This window comes from Erpetoichthys calabaricus, chromosome 8, assembly GCF_900747795.2.
Source record: "Erpetoichthys calabaricus chromosome 8, fErpCal1.3, whole genome shotgun sequence".
In the NCBI taxonomy this organism is placed as follows: Eukaryota; Metazoa; Chordata; class Cladistia; order Polypteriformes; family Polypteridae; genus Erpetoichthys; species Erpetoichthys calabaricus.
The window spans coordinates 76,628,454-76,647,491 of record NC_041401.2 but is presented as its reverse complement, the minus strand read 5'-3'; the positions used below and the strand labels follow the sequence as shown (position 1 = coordinate 76,647,491).

The following is a 19,038-nucleotide window of genomic DNA, read 5'->3' as shown; positions in this document are numbered from 1 at the left end:
ATATCTTAATTACATGCCACACTACGCAATTAATAGCTTGTTGAAAGTGTACAGGAAAAATTGCACAAGTGTATCCAGACGTCAGTGACAGCAGGCAGGAACTCACCCTAGACGTGTCTATCCTAGAGTGCACTCACACCAACCAGCATTTAACCCAACAGGCACACACATCTTTAAGTGGGAAGAAAAACTACAAAGAAAGAAAGAAAACACACTCCACCACAAACACTCTGGAAGAATAAGCAAATTTCTAATGCAGTGACTAAACGAAGATTCAAAGCCAGTCACATTAGGCCACGATAACCACTGTGAAGCCAAAACCATGGACTATCGTTGTCTTCCAACTAAAGTGATCTCTTAGGGCTCGTTTATACTTCACACTCAGAACGCATACGCATCATGGCTGCCACACACTCCCAACGTTCATTTCACATGTCCTCTGAGCAGGTCCTCAGAAATGAACGTGACGCGTGCGCAAGTTGCAGTACCAGCAAAAAGTCAGTGCAATAAAAGTCGGAACGTCATGTCAGAGTCTCTGTTTACTATCTATATGTGACAGAAAGCCTCTATGTGGATCCTACGGAATCGATGTGAGAGCTTTGATGTTTGATGAATGGTTCGATGTGGTGAAGCAAAATGCCGACATATAGATGCATTTGTGGTGTTTTTATATTCAAGTGTCATATATTTCCGATTGTAATGACAAGATACATTTTGAAAGTCTCACATACCATCTTCTGTACCATCTTTTATTTCTGGGGCTTCCTCCTGACCTGACAGCAGCGGCAAACAGCAATAGGTAACCACACAGAACACATTAAAATGTGTATGATATTCCAACTCTGTGCATTTAGAATCCTTAGATTTATACTTAATATCACTTTCGTGATGAAATGCATTAAAGTATGTAGGTTACATTTTACAGATAAATCGTTAATTTCATTTAAATAATGAATACTGTTAATAATTACAGACATGGGGTGACATGGTGGCAGAGCGGCAGCACTGCTATCTCGCATGGAGTCCCCATCACTACTGTTCCTTGCTTGGAGTGTACATGTTTTCCTGCTGCGTTTCCACAACGAGCTCTGGTTTCCCTCCAAAGATATGCAGATTTGGTGACACTAAATGATGCTAGTGCATGTGAGTGCTTGTATTCACCTTGAGATGAGCGGATGCCCCTTCTAAGGATTGTTTCTGCCTCATGCCCAATGGTTGCTGGAATGGACACATCCCTGGATTGATGGATTTAATCATTAAACATCCTTTTCAGAGATATGGTGTCATCGGAATTTAATGGGTGTTCCATGCAATTCACAATACAGCGAAGCCAAACCAGTTCTCACCGTGATAATATCTTGCACTGCCACCTGGTGGATCCTTCCAGATTTATGTAAAGTACGTGCGCAAGTATAAACAGTAAACCGCTTGCATAGCAGGAGTGTCCAGTGGAGCATGTGTCGCGTGAAGTATAAACCTGTCCTCAGAAGTCAAACAAGACAGCACCTAAGGATTGCAAATATCCACTAGTTCAAAAACTTAAACCGTACAAAACGTACGTTCTTACCGTACCACCACAAAAATGATAAAAATGTCAAAGTAGTAGTAGCAGCACAGATGCAAAAGGTCTGTTAAACAATCTTCAACAAGATGATGATTGTGTGTTTTTGGTTTTGCCCAAGGTGTTATCTATTACTTTATAAAAGTAATAAGCTATTAAGTAGTAATTAAATGTTTGATGCTTTACAATGAGCAGCATAGATATTTTGAACTTTTTTGCAGGACAGTGTTTATGTATTGGTTTTTCATTTACCATTACTCACATGCATTCACTGATTACACCGTAATGCCAGGAGGTTATGTAACCTGCACAGCTGAGGCCTGCATGTTAATAAGCAGGACAACTTTGCTCTGCAAGTTAGCAGTGCAAAAGCAAACAATACAAAGTCAAAGCTACAAAGTAACATATTTAAGCATGAAAGTCTCCAGACATGCTCAGGGAGTCAGTCAACTGTGGCAATTTGAAGAAAAAGAAAAAAAAAAAAAGAATACTAATGTCCTTCCAGGGCTTGAGGCAAATACATGAAAGTTAGCTTCTCAGGCTTATAAAAGAAAATTAGAGTTAAAATAAATCGTGCCTGTGTATGCAATAAAGAACCCTTTAAGCAAAGAATAATGCATGACTTCCAGTTGATGTGGAGATTTTCCAAAGATCACTGCCTTGTTCCCAGTTCTGCACTCTGACCAAACAGGCAAGCGTATGGACGTAAATTTTCTATTTACAGTCCCACCTTTAGGCTTTGTGCATGTTGTAAAGAAATCAGCAAGGAGATTGAGAAAGAGAATTTTCTGCTGGGTTGAGAAATTAGGATGAACCATAAAAATCATGATTGTTTCATAGAGATGCACCAATCTAAAAATCCAAAAACACTCTCTTGTTTTCACTTTTACCAAGCAAGAAGCATGCAAGCTTACCTGCAATATTTTTTTAAAGAAGTGAAAAATTAATTTTGCATGGTGTCTGACTGTAAATACCATTGAACAAGTAATACAGAATTCGTCCATGCAACATGAAATATAAAATAAAGCAATACAAATTGAAATCTCTGTTCACATAAAAGTCACATACCTTTCCATATTTCTTCTCTTGGCTCGTCTCAGTGCAACTATTCCTTCTTTTGCAAGTGCATCCAGAGACAGAGGGTCAATGCCCTAAAGACAACAAATTGCACATTAATAAGGTGTATGTACTCAATATTTTACACTTATGATTTTTGTTAACGATTTCTAAAATCTGACTAAACAACTAGAGGAGATGGACTTAATGCACATGTCCACTACTATGCTTAATCATGTAGATTGTAAGATACAGAAAGTGTTAATAAACCACACCAACACTACATAAAAATTGTAAGAAAAGCAGTTATGAATGGTGCTCAGATCAGCCAGCCAGTAAATTAAATACAGGTCTCGATACTGGCATTATCCTGTTATCCACTAGGCAAATCTTGCCGATTTCAGGTAATCTCCAAACTGTTATTATAGAACCTTCATATACTTCCAAAGAGAATTTCAAATCAGTAGGATAAGTGGCACGTGTAGGATGTGTGAAGGATCTCCGTTTCTCCTTCCAGGCGGATTGGCAGAAATAGAGAGCTATGTACAAGTAGGGAATGAAATTTATAAAATGGGTAAAAGTCTATATTAAACATTTTCTCAGCTCTGGACTGGACACAGTGATAGACAATTTTTCAGCAAAGAAACAAAACTCAATGGTTATTAAAATATCTTGGTTATGTAGTGTAAAATCCACTTTTTGGAGAAAAATCCTTAAAGCACCCATTTTTTTTCTATTAAGTAGATACTTTAAAAAAAAAAAAAAAAAATTGTGTATTATACTCACTTTTCAGCAATTGGCAGTTCCTTTATTACACAAGCAAAATAACAGCTGTTCATTTTTGGGTATGTAATGTAACAACTAAAAACCCTTCAGACATAAGGGGATTAAAAAGAAAAGTAATTCAACTAGTTGCTGCAGCAATGTAGCCTCATTAGCACTACACCTGAGCATTACTCGGGCTACCAAAACCATGCTAATAGCATTAGTCCCAAGTGTCACTCGGGCAACTGTACAGATGCGTCTTGCATAAGCGTTAGAACTGATAATCACTTGGGCTGTAAAAGTGCCGTCAGTACTGCCATTCTTTGGAGAAATTATGTCCAAGTGTAGGTTTTCACTAATTATGAAATATATGCACTTTACCAACTATTAAGAATACCCATCCAGCACCCAAAATGAAGAAAATTTTGGAGATTTACTAGGCCACTGTAGCAAAATTTCAGTGTTTACATTCCAGACCATGAGGTCAGCATCGATGAAAGTCTCATGGCTTATAAGGCCAGACTGTCATGGATACAGTACATTGTGTCAAAAAGAAGAAGATTTGGCATAAAGTTTTATGAGCATTGTTAATCTAAAACAAAATACATATGGAACTCGGTTCTGCACACAGGTAAAGGGACAATGTTTGATCTGAAATACAATTGGTAGACATAGCTATTTCATCTGTGCTGACTTTGATAGATCTGCTGAATTAAGTCTACTGTGCAACCATGGACAATTTTTATACTTTGCCAAAGTTATTTGACATCTTGCTGGTGTATATGGAACAGTGCATCCAAACCGTCATGGCATGCCTAAAGACTTTGGCAGAGCTAAAATTACAGTGAGGTGCGCTAATAGCTTGGCAAAAGTGCTTGTGCTGAAATGGATAGACAAGATGGATGTTTGTCTTTTTAGCACTGTACATAATGCAGCCATCATCACTGTACAGGCAAAACGCAACAAGCAGGTTACGAAGCCTTGTGCTGTGGTTGACTTATAGCACGATGACCAGTGAAGATCGTGCGGATCAAGAATTGACTATCCCGTTATGCAGAGACAACAAAAGAAATACTGCATTTGTCTTATACAAAGAAAAAGCTCACGAAACTAAATCTAGCAAACTTTACATGCCAGCTTGTAGAACAAATCACAGTACCACTAAAGAGACGCAGTCGACCTAGCACATCACAGATCAATCCAGAGAGTCTTATTGGAAGTCATTTTATTGATTATATAACTCCAACAGAAAAAAAACAGAATCCAACTCATACATGTGCAGTGTGCTGTTCAAAAACTGAAATCTGCAAAAATCCAAAAAGAAACACTATAATCTTATTGACTGCAGTGATATATTGTGTCTTTCAGCATGCTTTCACAACAAAGGACTCATTTTGAGATTATATATTGTTTTGGCATCATTAGAAGTATTATTATTGTTACTGTTCAATCCGTACTATTTTATTCATCATTACTATTATATGCATCATTTAATACTTCGATTTAATAAAAATTTAATTTTTCATGCCCAAAAAAGCAACGCTTTTTACATGTTTTTTGGAAAAAATGCAACGTTAAAAAGGAGGTTAAGGGGTGGACAGATTGATGTTCAGTATTATGGCCCTTGAACAAAGAAAACAATTTTGCTTGTAGCAAAATTTACCTTCAGTCCTGGGAAAAAACAAAGTGCATGTTTATATGAAATTAGATAGTCAGTTTTAAATAACTAAAAAAAAAAAACAAAAAAAAAACAGCTGAACTTTACTATTTTGCTTTCATTTATTCATAAGAAACTACTGAAGTGATATGAAACAGTGAAATGAATAAGTAGCTTATATGTATATGTAGACAGGGCCACAGATGAAAATTACATTCCTATGCCATTCTCTTCCACTACGCAAGTTAAATTCTTCCAAAACACTGCTCCAACCAACATACTTTATGAAAACCTCTGTAAGTAATAGTTTCCATGAATACAGAAGGGTGGTACTTAATTACAATAAAGGGGAAAAGAAATCTATTGTTTACTCACATTAAAATGTTTTCACCACAGCCACTACATTTTCACTCTTTTTTACTTTCAGATTTCAGCACACATGAAATTGGTTCCATTATAAAGAAGTTCTCCTCTAGTTTTAAACAGACTAATAACTATTAAGACAAATTAATGATTGCTACAATTTTGCATTATTTCTATACCAACTCACTAATCAAATTATCTGTGGAACACTACTTATTAAAGTAAGTCCTAAACTGTGATAAGAGTAAAGAAGTCTTTAATTATAATGAAGTCAGTCTTCAAGGCTTTGTACAATTTGGTAAAACTGACTGAACATATCTTATTTGCACGTTTGACCTATCGGGATAACCTACTGCTCCAAATAGCATGAATTTGTGGAAATATCAAAGTTTATCAATTGAAAAGACTGTTGGTGGCTGTGTAATGTAAAGCATATTATTTTCTTGGATCATATTAGGCTTCTTAATACCAGCCGAGGATCATCCGAATCATGGGACCAAAAAACCATGTAGAAACTACTGGAGGGTACTGAGGCAGCATGAACCAAAATCTTGAAGAAACATTTCCATTAATCCACTTCAAACCCAGTAGTAAAACAGAGTGTGTACAATAAAATGACAGATGGAAAATGTCTAAATACCCATGAAATCACATGAATACTTAACTATACTGATTATTGTTTTTCAAATTATTCATAATTGAGTTCTCATTTGCTAGAAGGCAACAAAAAACACACACACACACACACTCCACATCAGCTCCCATTATCACGCAGCTGAAATACCCATTTCAGCTCTTACCTTTTGGTTAATAACAACAAATCCTTTGTCTGCATCACCACACACTGCCTTTTTTAACTCAATAATTTTTTTTACACGGTCTTCAATGAATTTTCTCTCAGCTTTTACAAGTTTTTCTCTTTCATCTGCACTTTTGTAGAAAAATCCAGAATTGACTTCCCTATAAACAGAAATATTCGTTTAGTGTAATTTATTTTTTTATTTTTTTAACTGCAATTCACACAGGCTAAAATCATACTACAAAATGCAGACGTTACACAAAATGCAAAAAAAAAAAAAAAAAAAATGCGGATTTTACTATGTCCACATTGCAGTATACAGATCTAATATGGGGACAAAAATTTAGCTCACATTTAAGTTAAACTTCAAATAGGCTCAGTAGAAATAACCTAAGAATTTTTTATAGCATAACTGATTTTTAATCATAAGATGCCCAACAGGACCACAAAAACATACTTAAATCATCAAAGAAAGGAAGTCTAGTACTTACGTCTTTTCATATTCTAAAGAAACATTGCAAGTAAGAATATAGGCATCTTCCACTCTTTTCTTCATGTCAGGATGTCTTGCCCCATGATCCAACACCAAGCCCTTAATTAAACTACAAAGGAAAACCAACAATAAAAATAAAAATCTTAAGTGCATCACAATTACAATTGCCCTTTAAAGATCTTACAATGATTGAGATTATAGAAAAACGAGGTTTAACAAAAGAAAAATACACTAACTAATCGTATATTTTGTCTTGGACTATGGTCCCCAAGGGCAATTCAACAGGGCCCAATGGGCAATATATATCTGCACAAAGTGACATTTAAACCTCTACTGTTGCTCTATTGGGTACTTTCAGGATTTTAAAAACAAACATACCAACTATGTCACTATCAGGACCATAGATGAGAGACAGGCTGCTCCCTGCCCTGGACAACTATTTCAACAGTGACACTTTTATAGCCATAAACGGCACCTCTGAAACAACAAATTCAAGCACCTTATCCAGCTTCATAACTCTTGCTAACAGTGTCTTCTACTCTGCTTTATCTCTAATAGAATGTAGTATTTTTAATGCAATTGCAGCACTTCGTTCATCCCACCTTAAATATACATCTACCTGCTGCTACAATATGCACCCCTATATTCTGTATTAACCTAGTTTTGTCACAGTAAAAGTTAGAGCCATCAGATGAAGTCTTAACACAAAATTGTAACGAGCCACCTATTTTAACCTGGTTATTTAATAGAGAACCAATCTCTCTCACTATGCCTCCTCAACCACCCGAAAACCCATCCAATCCCCTCCACTACAAAAAAACATCTGACATCCATCTTGACATCTGCCTGGAGAGCATGCCCCTAGAAGAAAAGTTTTGAGACTAGTGATTCTCACCACTTCTACTGTAACAATGCTTTCACAGCTGACTTGCACTATCTTGAAGTCTGATGAGAGACTGTGGACCACTGGTTAAAATGTAGAATTAAGGAAAAATATTTGAACAACATTTATATATAAAAAATAAATAAATAAATTAAAAAAAACCACACACACACCACTTAACCAGAGCAATGTGAAAAGACCAGGCAGGTACCATTTAGAACAGGCCACCAGTCCATCATTAGTCAATCAGCACACAGTGTAAGGTATGTAGTGTCTGGCTAGTCCATCCTCTAACTGCCAGGTTGATCATGGTCTTCTAAAAGCTCAGCACTGGGGACCAGTAGCTTCACTGGCTATTTATGTGAAAACACTTTCACTTTTTTGTAAAAAGGTCTGCTCCAATTTATCAATATTGCCGTCACATTTTCAATAATTTAAGCAAACTGCAAAATAATCAAAGCTCTAATATTAACATTCAACAATTTTAAACTGCAATAATCGTAAAGTTAATACACTTACGTCGTGTCACTTTCTGTTTTATGTTTCATCTCCATGATTTCCACCATATACAGATCAATAGGTTCACTAGGCTTTCTAATAGCAAGGACAGCATCTACAACAGCCTATAATTCATAAAACATGCTTAAAAATGATAATTATATTGGAGTCAATACATTATTAGTCGATGAACAGCTGAATTTAGAAGAAGAAAAAAAAAAAAGTGTATAATTCTATGGAAATTCTTTATACACATAACCTAAAACATGTCCCCCAATTACCCTTAAAAATCTACAAATCTCGGAGGTCTTTTTCCTAATTATTCATCATGTTAAACTTTTGAAATTTAACAAACATTAAATGTAACAAAAAAAATTAAAAAAAAAAAAAAAAAAAAAAGAAATTTATTTTACATCTATTAATGTTCTAGTTGTAGGAACGGTTACTATTCTAACACGTTTAAAATGCAATGAAAGTAATATTAAAAAACGCACCAATAAGTTCTCTTTGTAGGTTTACAGTTAGTATTTATTACTGCATGCAATTTGAATTAAAATTCTTAAACTTAAGGGACAACAATCAGCCATTATTAAAAAAGTACCTACTTCAGTCAGAAGGTCTGCAAGCTGAGCATGGACTTTGGTACGAAGTGAAGTTCTTGCGACACTGACAAGGGTATCTCTATCCATTTCCTTGGACACTTTTACCTGCTCTAAAACCTCAAGTGATTTCTCTTTTGCTGCATCAAAACCCTCTGCAATTATACGTGGGTGAAGACCCTAAAAATAAAATGCTCAGATCAACTAACATTTCATACCTCCATGATAAATTATATTATCCAAAAACCATTTTCACACCTACGTGAACCTTATCTGTTTACTTAATAGTAGCAAAACCACCACATTTTAAAGAAAAAATCCACCCAAAAATATTTTTTCATGTTAGTCACCCTATGTTGTTTGAAAACTTCTCTCAGCCACCACAACGATCTGATGTTTTCACTAAGAAGTTACATAGAATATTGAAGATTAAAACTCAACAGAACCCTGCAGTGACCAGTTCTGGACAATGGCAAATGATGTGGAAAAACATCTATGGAAGGAAATAAATTCTCAGTACCCGTGATGTATAAAGCACGTCTGTTATCCATTTGTATGGTCAAAATGGGCAAACTATGAATTTTTAATAAAATATTACATTATTTCATGAAATATCCACCTCTCTCCCTCTTTGATGGTCAAGAACCCTTTCTTCAATTCAAACGCACATTATTGTGAGAATTAGTCTTTCTAGTTGACATTCAATGCAGGATTTTCAGTAAGTAACTTAATATTTTATCAAAAACACACACACTTTACATGTTCTGACCATACAAATGGATAACAGACATGTGGATTATGCAACACAGGATGCATGGAAGGTTTTGTTCTTCCATGGATGTTTTTCAAATTGTTTGCCATTATCCAGAACTAGTCACCACAGAGTTTCATTAGAGTTTGAATCTTCAATATGTTAATTTCTACACAAAAACACTACATTGAAAATTTTTCCACCACTACAAACTACATGGGGCAAGAAATATATATGAAAAACATTTTCAGGGGATTAATTCTTTAAATGCAAAAACAGAACATTCTTTGGCAAAATCAAACATTCAGTAAAAAAAAAAATTCTTCCAAACATTCACTTTTAACAGTAAGTGGACACTATAAATGAAACAGATCAGGTCTGGTTGGTTCATTTCCAGTATTTTCTTCTAGCATTTCCCTCCAAGTAATCAGTTTTGTTTTGTTTTTTTTTTGAATGCGAACAGAATGCCCACCAGCATTATTAACACACAAGGGTCTGCAGACTGTGAAACATAACCATATTTTATCAAATACTTACCTCTGACACATAGAGATCAGCTTGCTTAAGTAGCTCCCCAATAATGAGGACATTAGAAGTTGTTCCATCACCAGTGATGTCATCCTGTGCGGTGGCTACTTTGGCTATCAATGAAGCTGTAGGATGTTGAATTTGCTGTATTATAAGCAACACAAAAGATAAATCAAGAATTTCAGCAAAAGGGACCAATAAATATTGCATCTCTCTAGAAAGTGAAAAATGAAAGCGTCAGAATACCATCAAGTAAAAAACACATTTGTATGCTAAACAAATGCCATACATTTGGAGAGAGGACATGATATATAAACCAATTCCTGTAGTGCTGTGAAAGACAACATCTAAAACCTAAATATAATTTTAATTCCAAAATCCAACTAAATGCTATATCACCATCTCTACACAAAAAAAGGCCGAAACGTTTTAATTGACCAGTCCCCCCCCCCCACCACTAAATTATCAATTCCACAAGACAGGTTTTCAATAATACAATTCTTCCAGCTCAAAAACTGAAAAGCACAAAACATATATATATATTTTTTAATTGTTCAATTTGTACTGGTCAACTGAATACATTAAAAAGAAGTAATTTTCTTCTAATGCAGAGGTAAAGACCAGAACTTAATTTAGCACAGACTAAAAACCAAGGGAGCTACAAAGCACACCTGGGTGTTCACTGTGCAGTACAAACAAATCAATTTTAAAACAATCTTAAGTAGTGCTGGGCGGTATACAGGTTCATACCGAAAACCGTTTATTTTTGTTATGATATGGATTTTTCTTATACCACAACACCGGTTTGCCTAAACGACGTTCGGAACATGGCGCAGCGGGAAACTGTTCAAGTGAGGACCTTTTTCACTGCTACAACGCTAATCACAGAGGTGTTGCGCGGGGGCTCTGCTACACTGCTAAATAGGTAGTGGTAGTGTAGGTATTGCGTGGTGAAAATGGACAGAGAACATTCCAAAACTGAAGCTGTAGCTGACAATAAAGCTGAACATGATCACACAGAAGAACTTTTGCCGAAAAAAAAGGAGTCACGGCCGTTGCCTGGAGATACTTTGATTTTAAAGGTCGGATGTGGACCATTATGTTCAAATGTGTAAATGCTGTTTCTATATTACTGGATAATACTACAAGCCAAGTTGTACTTGTTTTATTGTTTTTCAATACAGTGTAATGTACCTGGGTACGGTGTAATAATGTGACGACATGTTGACTTTCGTAGAACATCGTAAACTAAACTTAATCTAGTAAATTAAGTATTAATTTTATGATGTTCTCAAACCCCGTCATAAGTTATGTAGCACATTAAATGCTTTGTGTTAAGTGTTCCCTGAGCCATGTTAAATCGGTACGTGCTACTTAAACTGACTTCCTCTTGTACTGAGGTGGCGCCAGCTGCATAGAATACATTAGCTCCATGACATTCCTGCTCTCTGAACATTTAGAATGCCAAGATAAATACTTGATATAAAGGAGGGTATCTCGGGTGTACCCTGCCTTGAATTTGCATGTTTTTCTACTGGGTTTACTCAGCGTGCTTCAGTTTCCTTTCAAAGTCACATAGGATGTGGGGTTTTGTTATGCTATATTGACCCTGCTAGTTTATGTTTTGCTCATATTCACCCCGAGATGTGCTGGCGACTCGTTCAGGATTTGCTCCTGCGTTGCACACAATGCTTGCTGGGATAGACGCAACCCTGAATGGATGGCACAATTAAACATGTATAACGAAGATATTTCTAAAGTTCTGAACACTCTGTGGGCTAAATTTATAACTAGTTTTAATTTCACAAAGACGTTTGTAGTGTGGTGATTGGTTATGTGGAGAAAGAAAAAGGAAGGATAGGAACTGGGGTTTTGGTACGTCAGACAGACAGCACACGTGCAATAAAGAAAGCCTGTTCAGAAGAACATCCATTGAATTCTGCATTCGTGTCTCCGACCACCAGATCACAAACCCAACATTTACACAATATTTAAGTTAAATCTTTGCGATACCCATTCATACATCCAGTTTTTTGGAGCCTCGTCAGACCTGCCATAAAGTTCTCTACACTGAACATACACCTGGGGACCCCTTACTGCGAGGGACCAGCACTACCGCCTCACTACCGTGCATATTTAATACCTACTTTAATGCATATTCTTCATGAAAATGATATCAAGTATTTATCTTAGCATCCTAAACTTTCAGAGAGCAGGAATATCATGAAGTGAATGGATTCTGTGCGGTGATCGCTGCCAGCACCTCCTCTTAGTGCGAAGGAAGTCAGTTTAAGAAGCGTAGTGATTAACAACTGGGTCGGGGAACACTTTAATGTGCTGCATTAACTTATGACGGGGTTTGAAAAAAATCTAGTAAATTAAACATTGATTTTGGGATAAGTTTTGTTTACGACATTCTACTTTAATTATAAAATAAACTATGAGTATAATGTGGAAATGTTGAGAATAAATTCAACATGTCGACTTTATTCTAAACATATAGCTTGCTTTTTTTCTTCCCGGTGTCCGTATTTTTTTTCTTCACCGTGGCCCCAAAACGACTCTGTAGGGCTATATCACAAATAGTATTATAAATGCAAGTTGCAGTTTTATTATTTATGTATATAGCTTAGCTTGAAGCAAGGTCCATATTAATGCAGTTTGCCTAAATGATGGTTCAGTTGGTAAAGATGTCATCACCAAGTTGCACTTGTTTTATTTTATTTTAATTTGGTGAATACTGTGTAATGCACCTGGGCTTGAAGTCTTGAAGTAATAGTGCAACTATCAGTAATAATACCATTATTTATTTTATTGTTATTATTTATTAGTTTAAATATTATGCAGTTTAAAGATGGTAAAGTTGTTTAAAAAGTCACTTTAACGTGTCAGTGGACAGAGATGGTTAACATTAACAGAAAGTGTAGTTGGTTTACAAAAAATATTTACTATTTATTCCTTTTCTAAGACATGTTCAGTGCAATAAAACTTTTGTCAAGCACCTCTGGATATTTTACTAAGTCTAAATGCCTCTTTGGATGGTTGAAAATATGTTGTCAAAATTATAGTTTAAGTTGTTTGCAAAATTTGTTCAATAAAAAGGTTCTATATTTTGACTGTATCTGTCATGCAATGCGATTCCTTCTCTTCATTAGTGCCACCCCCTTGAAAACTCTCACTTTAAGGGACCATGCAAACCTGTATTAATACTTGTGTGCACATTAAAATGTTTTTTTTTGTACAATGCTCATGACAGTGGAATAGGTTATTCTTAGTCAGTCTACTGCAGTAATTGCAGTGGAAAATGTGGTTAACATCCACTCATGCATGGGGAAAAAATACCATCAAATACAGTGAAACCGGGATAATTTAGAAAAATACTGTGATATAGAATTTTGGTCATATCACCCACCCCTAATCTTAAGCATTAATTTAGATACACCAAAACTTTCAGATGTCTAACATTTCTGTTTGTATACTTAGTTTCCTTTTGGTATTGTATGATTTATGCTATTTTTTTTGTACTCTCAAAAGGAGCTCAAACTCATTATCTTTGATATGCATCTGTTAAAAACATTTCATGACAAAAAATGCTTTATATAGATAGACAGAACTTTAGGGTGTCCACAGGGGTAAATTGCCTTCTTACAGAATATTTAAAGCAGCAAGCAGTTGAGAGTAATTATGCTCCTTCATGGATCCAACACCCTGGGTTTGAATTCCACACCAAGTCATTGGGTGCATGTGGATTTTTATGTGCGCTCCTTGTGTCTATGTGGGTTTTCCTACTTGTGTTCTGTGTTTCCTCCCTCATCCCAAGTTGGTATTGAGTGCTCCTTGTGTCTATGTGGGTTTTCCTACTTGTGTTCTGTGTTTCCTCCCTCATCCCAAGTTGGTATTGAGTGTAGGTGTGTGCTGGAGTGGTTAATTGGATTTAGAGTAAATAAGCAAATGACAGACTCATTAACACAAACCTTGAAGTGTTTGATTTTATACAAAAAAAAAAAAAAAAAAAAAACTACCAGTGCAGTGTGCATTAAGATTAATTTAAAACAATATAAGAATGAAAAAGGGTGTTCCATATCTCCCCATTTAATACTTTGTTCCAACAACAAGGCCTTACTCACCATTTCATGAAGTAGAACATTGCCATCTTTGGTAAGTTTAATGTCTCCAGCCCCAGAAACCAACCTGTCATAAAAAGGTGTCTAATATTATTATAATAAATTTTAAAAAAAGATTCGCTTAAAATGTGAACAGAACCCTAATGGACTCTCTAATAAGCATTACCTATTAAGACTGGAGTATGTAATACATTTCAGCCTTTAAATTGTACGTTGATGCCTTCCAAGGCTAATATCCACGTGACCGCATCGGGCAAATCAAAGCTCTTGGGTGTCGACCAAGTACTTACACACGCTGTGGTGATAGCAACCATTGAACGGATTAAAAAACGAGCTAGGATGCCTTCTTCATATAAAACGCAATCAACCTGACTAATTACTTATCTAAAAACGTGTCGAAATAAAGATGTTATAAAGATCATCAGCAAAGAACATCCCACGTAACCACACGCTTTCTTTAAACAGCATTTTGCCGTTTGGGCCGGCCCACGTGGTGTTAAGCCTGCCGGCTTCATCATTTTAACTACGAACAAGTGACAAATCGTAATGAGCCTACAGGTTACGACATCGTTGAGCATACTGAAACTGAAGAAGGCTACGATTCTTACCGAAACGGATACAAAAACTCAGCGTTATTTATTTTTTGTTTGGACTCCTGCAAAAAGGCAGGAAATAATGAGGCCTATAGAGTAATTAATTTTACAATTAATGACAAATAACCACATCTTTAAACGTTTTAAATCATGTTTATATTTCTATTTTATTGGGTTGAAGTTTGTCTTCTAGATATGAATCACAAACTATGCCCGTTTTCTTTTTAAAATTCACGCGCTTAACGGTAAACGCTAGCCATAACAGAACAACATCGACATCCCTCCTGGACTACGGGTCACTCACATTTTCATAGTGCCTTTCGGTCCCAGGTTGCTCTTCAGCACGTCCTGCAGCCCCCGAGCAGCGCTGATGTTCACCGCCAGGGCTGCCTGCGCCCGAGCAACCTCGGCTTTGGGGTTCAGTGCCTTTACAGCGGCCATAGCGGTTAAACTTCTGCCACTAGGAGGAACAAAAAGTCACTCAGGAACAGGAGATGGCAGAATGAATCAGCGCCACCGTACAAACTGGAACAGCCCGCTCACTCCCTTCTAGAATACTCTAAAAGGCTTTGTTAACGGCTGCTCTAACTGATTGGTTGGCTCCTGCTTACATCAACCTCTAATTGGCTGCGAGAGCGGTCAATTTTAGCTTCCGGGACAGGGTTACAACCTATGACCAATCGGAAGTAATGCGGCCATTGGGCTTTAGCGTAGGGCAAAATAAATTTTCCACGCCCACTTTTGGGAGCCATAAAGTTTAAAAAGATTATAAAATAAAAGTCTTTGGTTACTTTTCGAGGGAGTGCGTTTACCACTTGAGAGAAAATTGGGACGAACATCTTTGATGGCCTTTTTAGTTTTACTGCGTTCATGAAGCAATGATAGATACGAATCTCGCCCTGGGGTCTTTCTCGTGAATGACTTGAGAGGTGCCATTCACAGTGAGAGAAAGTAATTTAATTTTATTCTGTTAATTCTATTTCCATTTTACGTACGATCGAAAAGATCATTTGCTTACTGAATGCATTTTTTTTGTCCCCCAGTGTTTCCAGTACTACGGATAAGGGGCACGTTTATTTCCTAGGGAAGAAAGGTGTTTGTCACACCCTGCATATGCCATTAGGGCAATAATGCTTTATAACTAAAGAAAAAAATATAAATTACACAATACATAGGATAAATAAGATAAAATTAGGGGTATTTAGTTAATTAATTAATGTGAATTTCCCATTGGGATTAATAAAGTATCTATTAACATAAATAATTTAACATGCCAATGTCAGCTTTCTTATTTTAATATTGTGCATGGTTTTAACATAAAATTGCGTTTGTATTTTAAATAAAGTAATATTTCATGTGGAACTCATCAAATTCATTTTATGGATGTGGTACCTCTCCATAATCAATACTATATTTATTATAACTAATGTAGTGCCAAATGGACTCTGCTGTTTACTTGGCTCTTTTATTATCCTTAAAAGCACTGCTCGCCATTGCTGCTTGCAGGATTTCCATTTTTATAGGACTCCCTGCCATTGGCTCTAAAGCTGCTAATTTCCATGACAGAATGCCAGCTTTAGGTGAGTCATCTCTGGCTGATGTAACTTGCCAGAATCGCTAAATACCCCCCTCCAAAGTCGCTGTCCTTAGCAACTACTTCCAACTCCTTGAAAAGGTATGTAACTCTTTGAAACAGTATGGTGGTCTTCATTTCTGTTGTAGCTATTCAGCCGATGACAAAAACACCTCAGCAGGTGTCTTGAGCGCTTTGTTGACAGGTTGTGTAGCATTGTGTTGAGTGCTTTATTGACCAGTGGTGTAGCATGTTTGGTAAGCTTAATGTCTCCAGCCACAGAAACCAGCCTGTCCTAAAAAAGGTGTCAAGTGTTATGATAATAAATGCATGGATATTATGTGCTGTGCTGTCATGCGGTCCAACACTGCACCTCTGTATGGTGATCTGCCAATTGTAAGTGAATAGGTAAACCTCCATGTCTGGTGCTGCAGATTGTTATGCTTCAGCCATGCTTCCACACCTGGCTGATGTTTTAAGTATTGTTTAACGTCTTTTTTTATTCATTTTTCTGCCATTCTTTTATGCTGTCTGTTCTGTTTATCTGCATTGTATACTATGCCTTGGTTATGTTCCATGTATTTTATGGGCGGTTCTCCAAAAGGCGGAACCACCTGCCAGTAACCTCCAGGAACATAATACCAGAGGGCCTCCAATAGTTCCTGGTAGTTCATCGAATGCACTCTGGGGGTTTGGTGAGTTTTATTGTTTGTCTGTGCTTTGTACCTATTTGATATCTCTGGATGTTTGACCCCTGTGCTTTGTTTTTTCTTTTTACTTTGCTTTTGGATTTCTGTATTGGGACTATATTGCTCTATAATTGCCCCTTTTAGGTGAATCGCTAAATTGCTATCCTTAAAAAGACCACTCACTGTTGCCGCACTGGATGGAATTCTGTTTGCAGCTTTGCAGGGTTGCTTTTTTATAGGCTCCCCAGCTGCTGGATTTGTATTCACCTATTTACATGATGGAATGCCCACTTGTACTGTGGGTGACTAATCCCTGGCAGGTGAAACTTGTCAACATCATTTCAATATAAACATCTGGGCCATAGCTGGGCATGCAAAATAAAGCAAAACATCAAAATGCCCAAAAGATACCTGACATTCTAAAGGAATTTGTAAAAAAAAAAAAAAAAAAAAACATTTTGGATTGAATACATCGATAAAGCAACTGCAGTATAGTTTCTGTATGCATTTCTCACGAAGAATGAACTTGAATCTGGATAATATTTGCTTAACAGGGTAAATATTATAAGTAATCTTGTATGACACTTTCTTAATTTTCCTTCAGCACAGCTTCACTCCTCCTTATTTAGGAATTTTCATATAAAAAATTTAAAAGAATGACAGCCATTTGCTAAGTAGATACAGAATACACGACAAGTTAGTTTTAAAACCTGGATGTCCGTGCAGTCTAAAAGCAATAACCTACACCTTTTCAAGCATAAGAAAACGGGAAATGTGTTCACTTGCCAAGAGGGAGCAGTTCGGAAGTATCACTTCGGAAATAGTACCTCAAAAACTATCCATCCATTTTTTAACTCAGTTATCCAGTTCAGGCCACTGGGAGGCAGTATATATCCTGTTATGTTGAGTAAGAGTGCACTGTAATCTTCAAATACAGAATCATTTGAAAAGAGTTAATTATAATAGATAGATAGATAGATATGTCATCATGCTGAGGCCAGAAGTGATATTTTATTAATTTGTTATATATCATACCAAACACTGGCACACAGTTCATTTTTCAGCTTTTTAAAAGTATTGAAATAACAGATTTTTTTTTGTTTTGTACAGACATCACAGGAAATCTTTCATATTATGTGTTTCCTGGTTGGAGAATGATGAAGTTTGTTTTATTGTTTTTAATACAAAGATATCTTTTGTATGCAGTATTTCTATGGTACTTCATTCCCCCTATCCCAGTGAGAGTCACAATAGCTGCATGTCTAGCTTCAGCAACTTCTGTCACCTTCTATTGAGGAATTCCCAGAATATCCTGGATCAAGTCAACTCAAATGTATTGTTATGTGTTTGTAGTATAATGGAATTCTTATTTGTATGTCTCATCAGAACCATTGACAATAATGCAATACCAACAAAAGACACACAATAAAGTATATATAGTTTGTAACATTATACACCAATGAGCCAAAACATTAGGACCACTATATGAAGTGAATGACATCAAGGTATAAGGGGCAGCATAGTGGCTATAGCGTCCCCAGTAGAGCGGTTAGCTCTATTTGCGAACTGGTAAGGGATCTAGGTTGACAGAGAGCCTTGTCTTGATATGCTGCAAGCTGCTCAAAGCATTTCTTAACTATTGGAGTGAGGTCTACAGTGCAGTAGTAATTCAAACAAACATGGTTTGGCTTCTTAGACTCGGGTATTACTGTGGCACTCTCAACACAGGTGGACACTGTGGCTTAACTGGGAGAGCTCTTAAAATATACTGTATCTGTGAAGACGTCCACAGCTGTTCTGCACCATCCTTCAGAACCGATCTGGTATATTATCTGGTCTGGAGGCCTTCTGAGTGTTAATATTGGAAAAGACTCACCCGACACTATCAGTAGACAGATGAAGTACCTGATCACTGGGTAATGATGGCAGTCTTTGTATTCCCCCGTTTGTTAGTGGCCTCGAATCATTAATAAAAAGCATTAAGGTTACCTGTTAAATAGGTATCATTGTAAATTGCCCATATAGTAGGCCTACAGCATGTTACTGTCTGAATTTCTCAGCACATGCACCGTGTATCTTTGTTGTCAGCTTTTGACTAAACAGCCT

General features: G+C 36.5%; 1 protein-coding gene and 2 non-coding genes across 4 annotated transcripts in view; all 3 read right to left on the bottom strand.

Moving 5' to 3' along the window:
* The window catches only part of cct6a (chaperonin containing TCP1, subunit 6A (zeta 1)), a 679,017-nt gene extending 663,782 nt beyond the window's left edge, over positions 1 to 15,235 (bottom strand). For both annotated transcript variants that reach the window (XR_007935564.1, XM_028806836.2), the window contains exons 1-8: positions 14,975 to 15,235; positions 14,081 to 14,144; positions 9,963 to 10,097; positions 8,681 to 8,854; positions 8,097 to 8,200; positions 6,693 to 6,803; positions 6,203 to 6,362; positions 2,630 to 2,712 (exon numbers count right to left, since the gene is read on the bottom strand). Coding sequence is in view for 1 of the 2 variants with exons in the window: in XM_028806836.2 (XP_028662669.1) it covers positions 2,630 to 2,712; positions 6,203 to 6,362; positions 6,693 to 6,803; positions 8,097 to 8,200; positions 8,681 to 8,854; positions 9,963 to 10,097; positions 14,081 to 14,144; positions 14,975 to 15,111 (968 nt within the window). In the remaining variant the exon portion in view is untranslated. The remainder of the gene's footprint in view (positions 1 to 2,629; positions 2,713 to 6,202; positions 6,363 to 6,692; positions 6,804 to 8,096; positions 8,201 to 8,680; positions 8,855 to 9,962; positions 10,098 to 14,080; positions 14,145 to 14,974) is intronic.
* Positions 2,434 to 2,567, bottom strand: LOC114656821 (small nucleolar RNA SNORA15). Its single transcript, XR_003717109.1, has one exon. It is a non-coding gene; the product is annotated as a small nucleolar RNA SNORA15 (small nucleolar RNA).
* Positions 10,511 to 10,643, bottom strand: LOC114656822 (small nucleolar RNA SNORA22). Its single transcript, XR_003717110.1, has one exon. It is a non-coding gene; the product is annotated as a small nucleolar RNA SNORA22 (small nucleolar RNA).
* Positions 15,236 to 19,038: the final 3,803 nt, after the last annotated feature.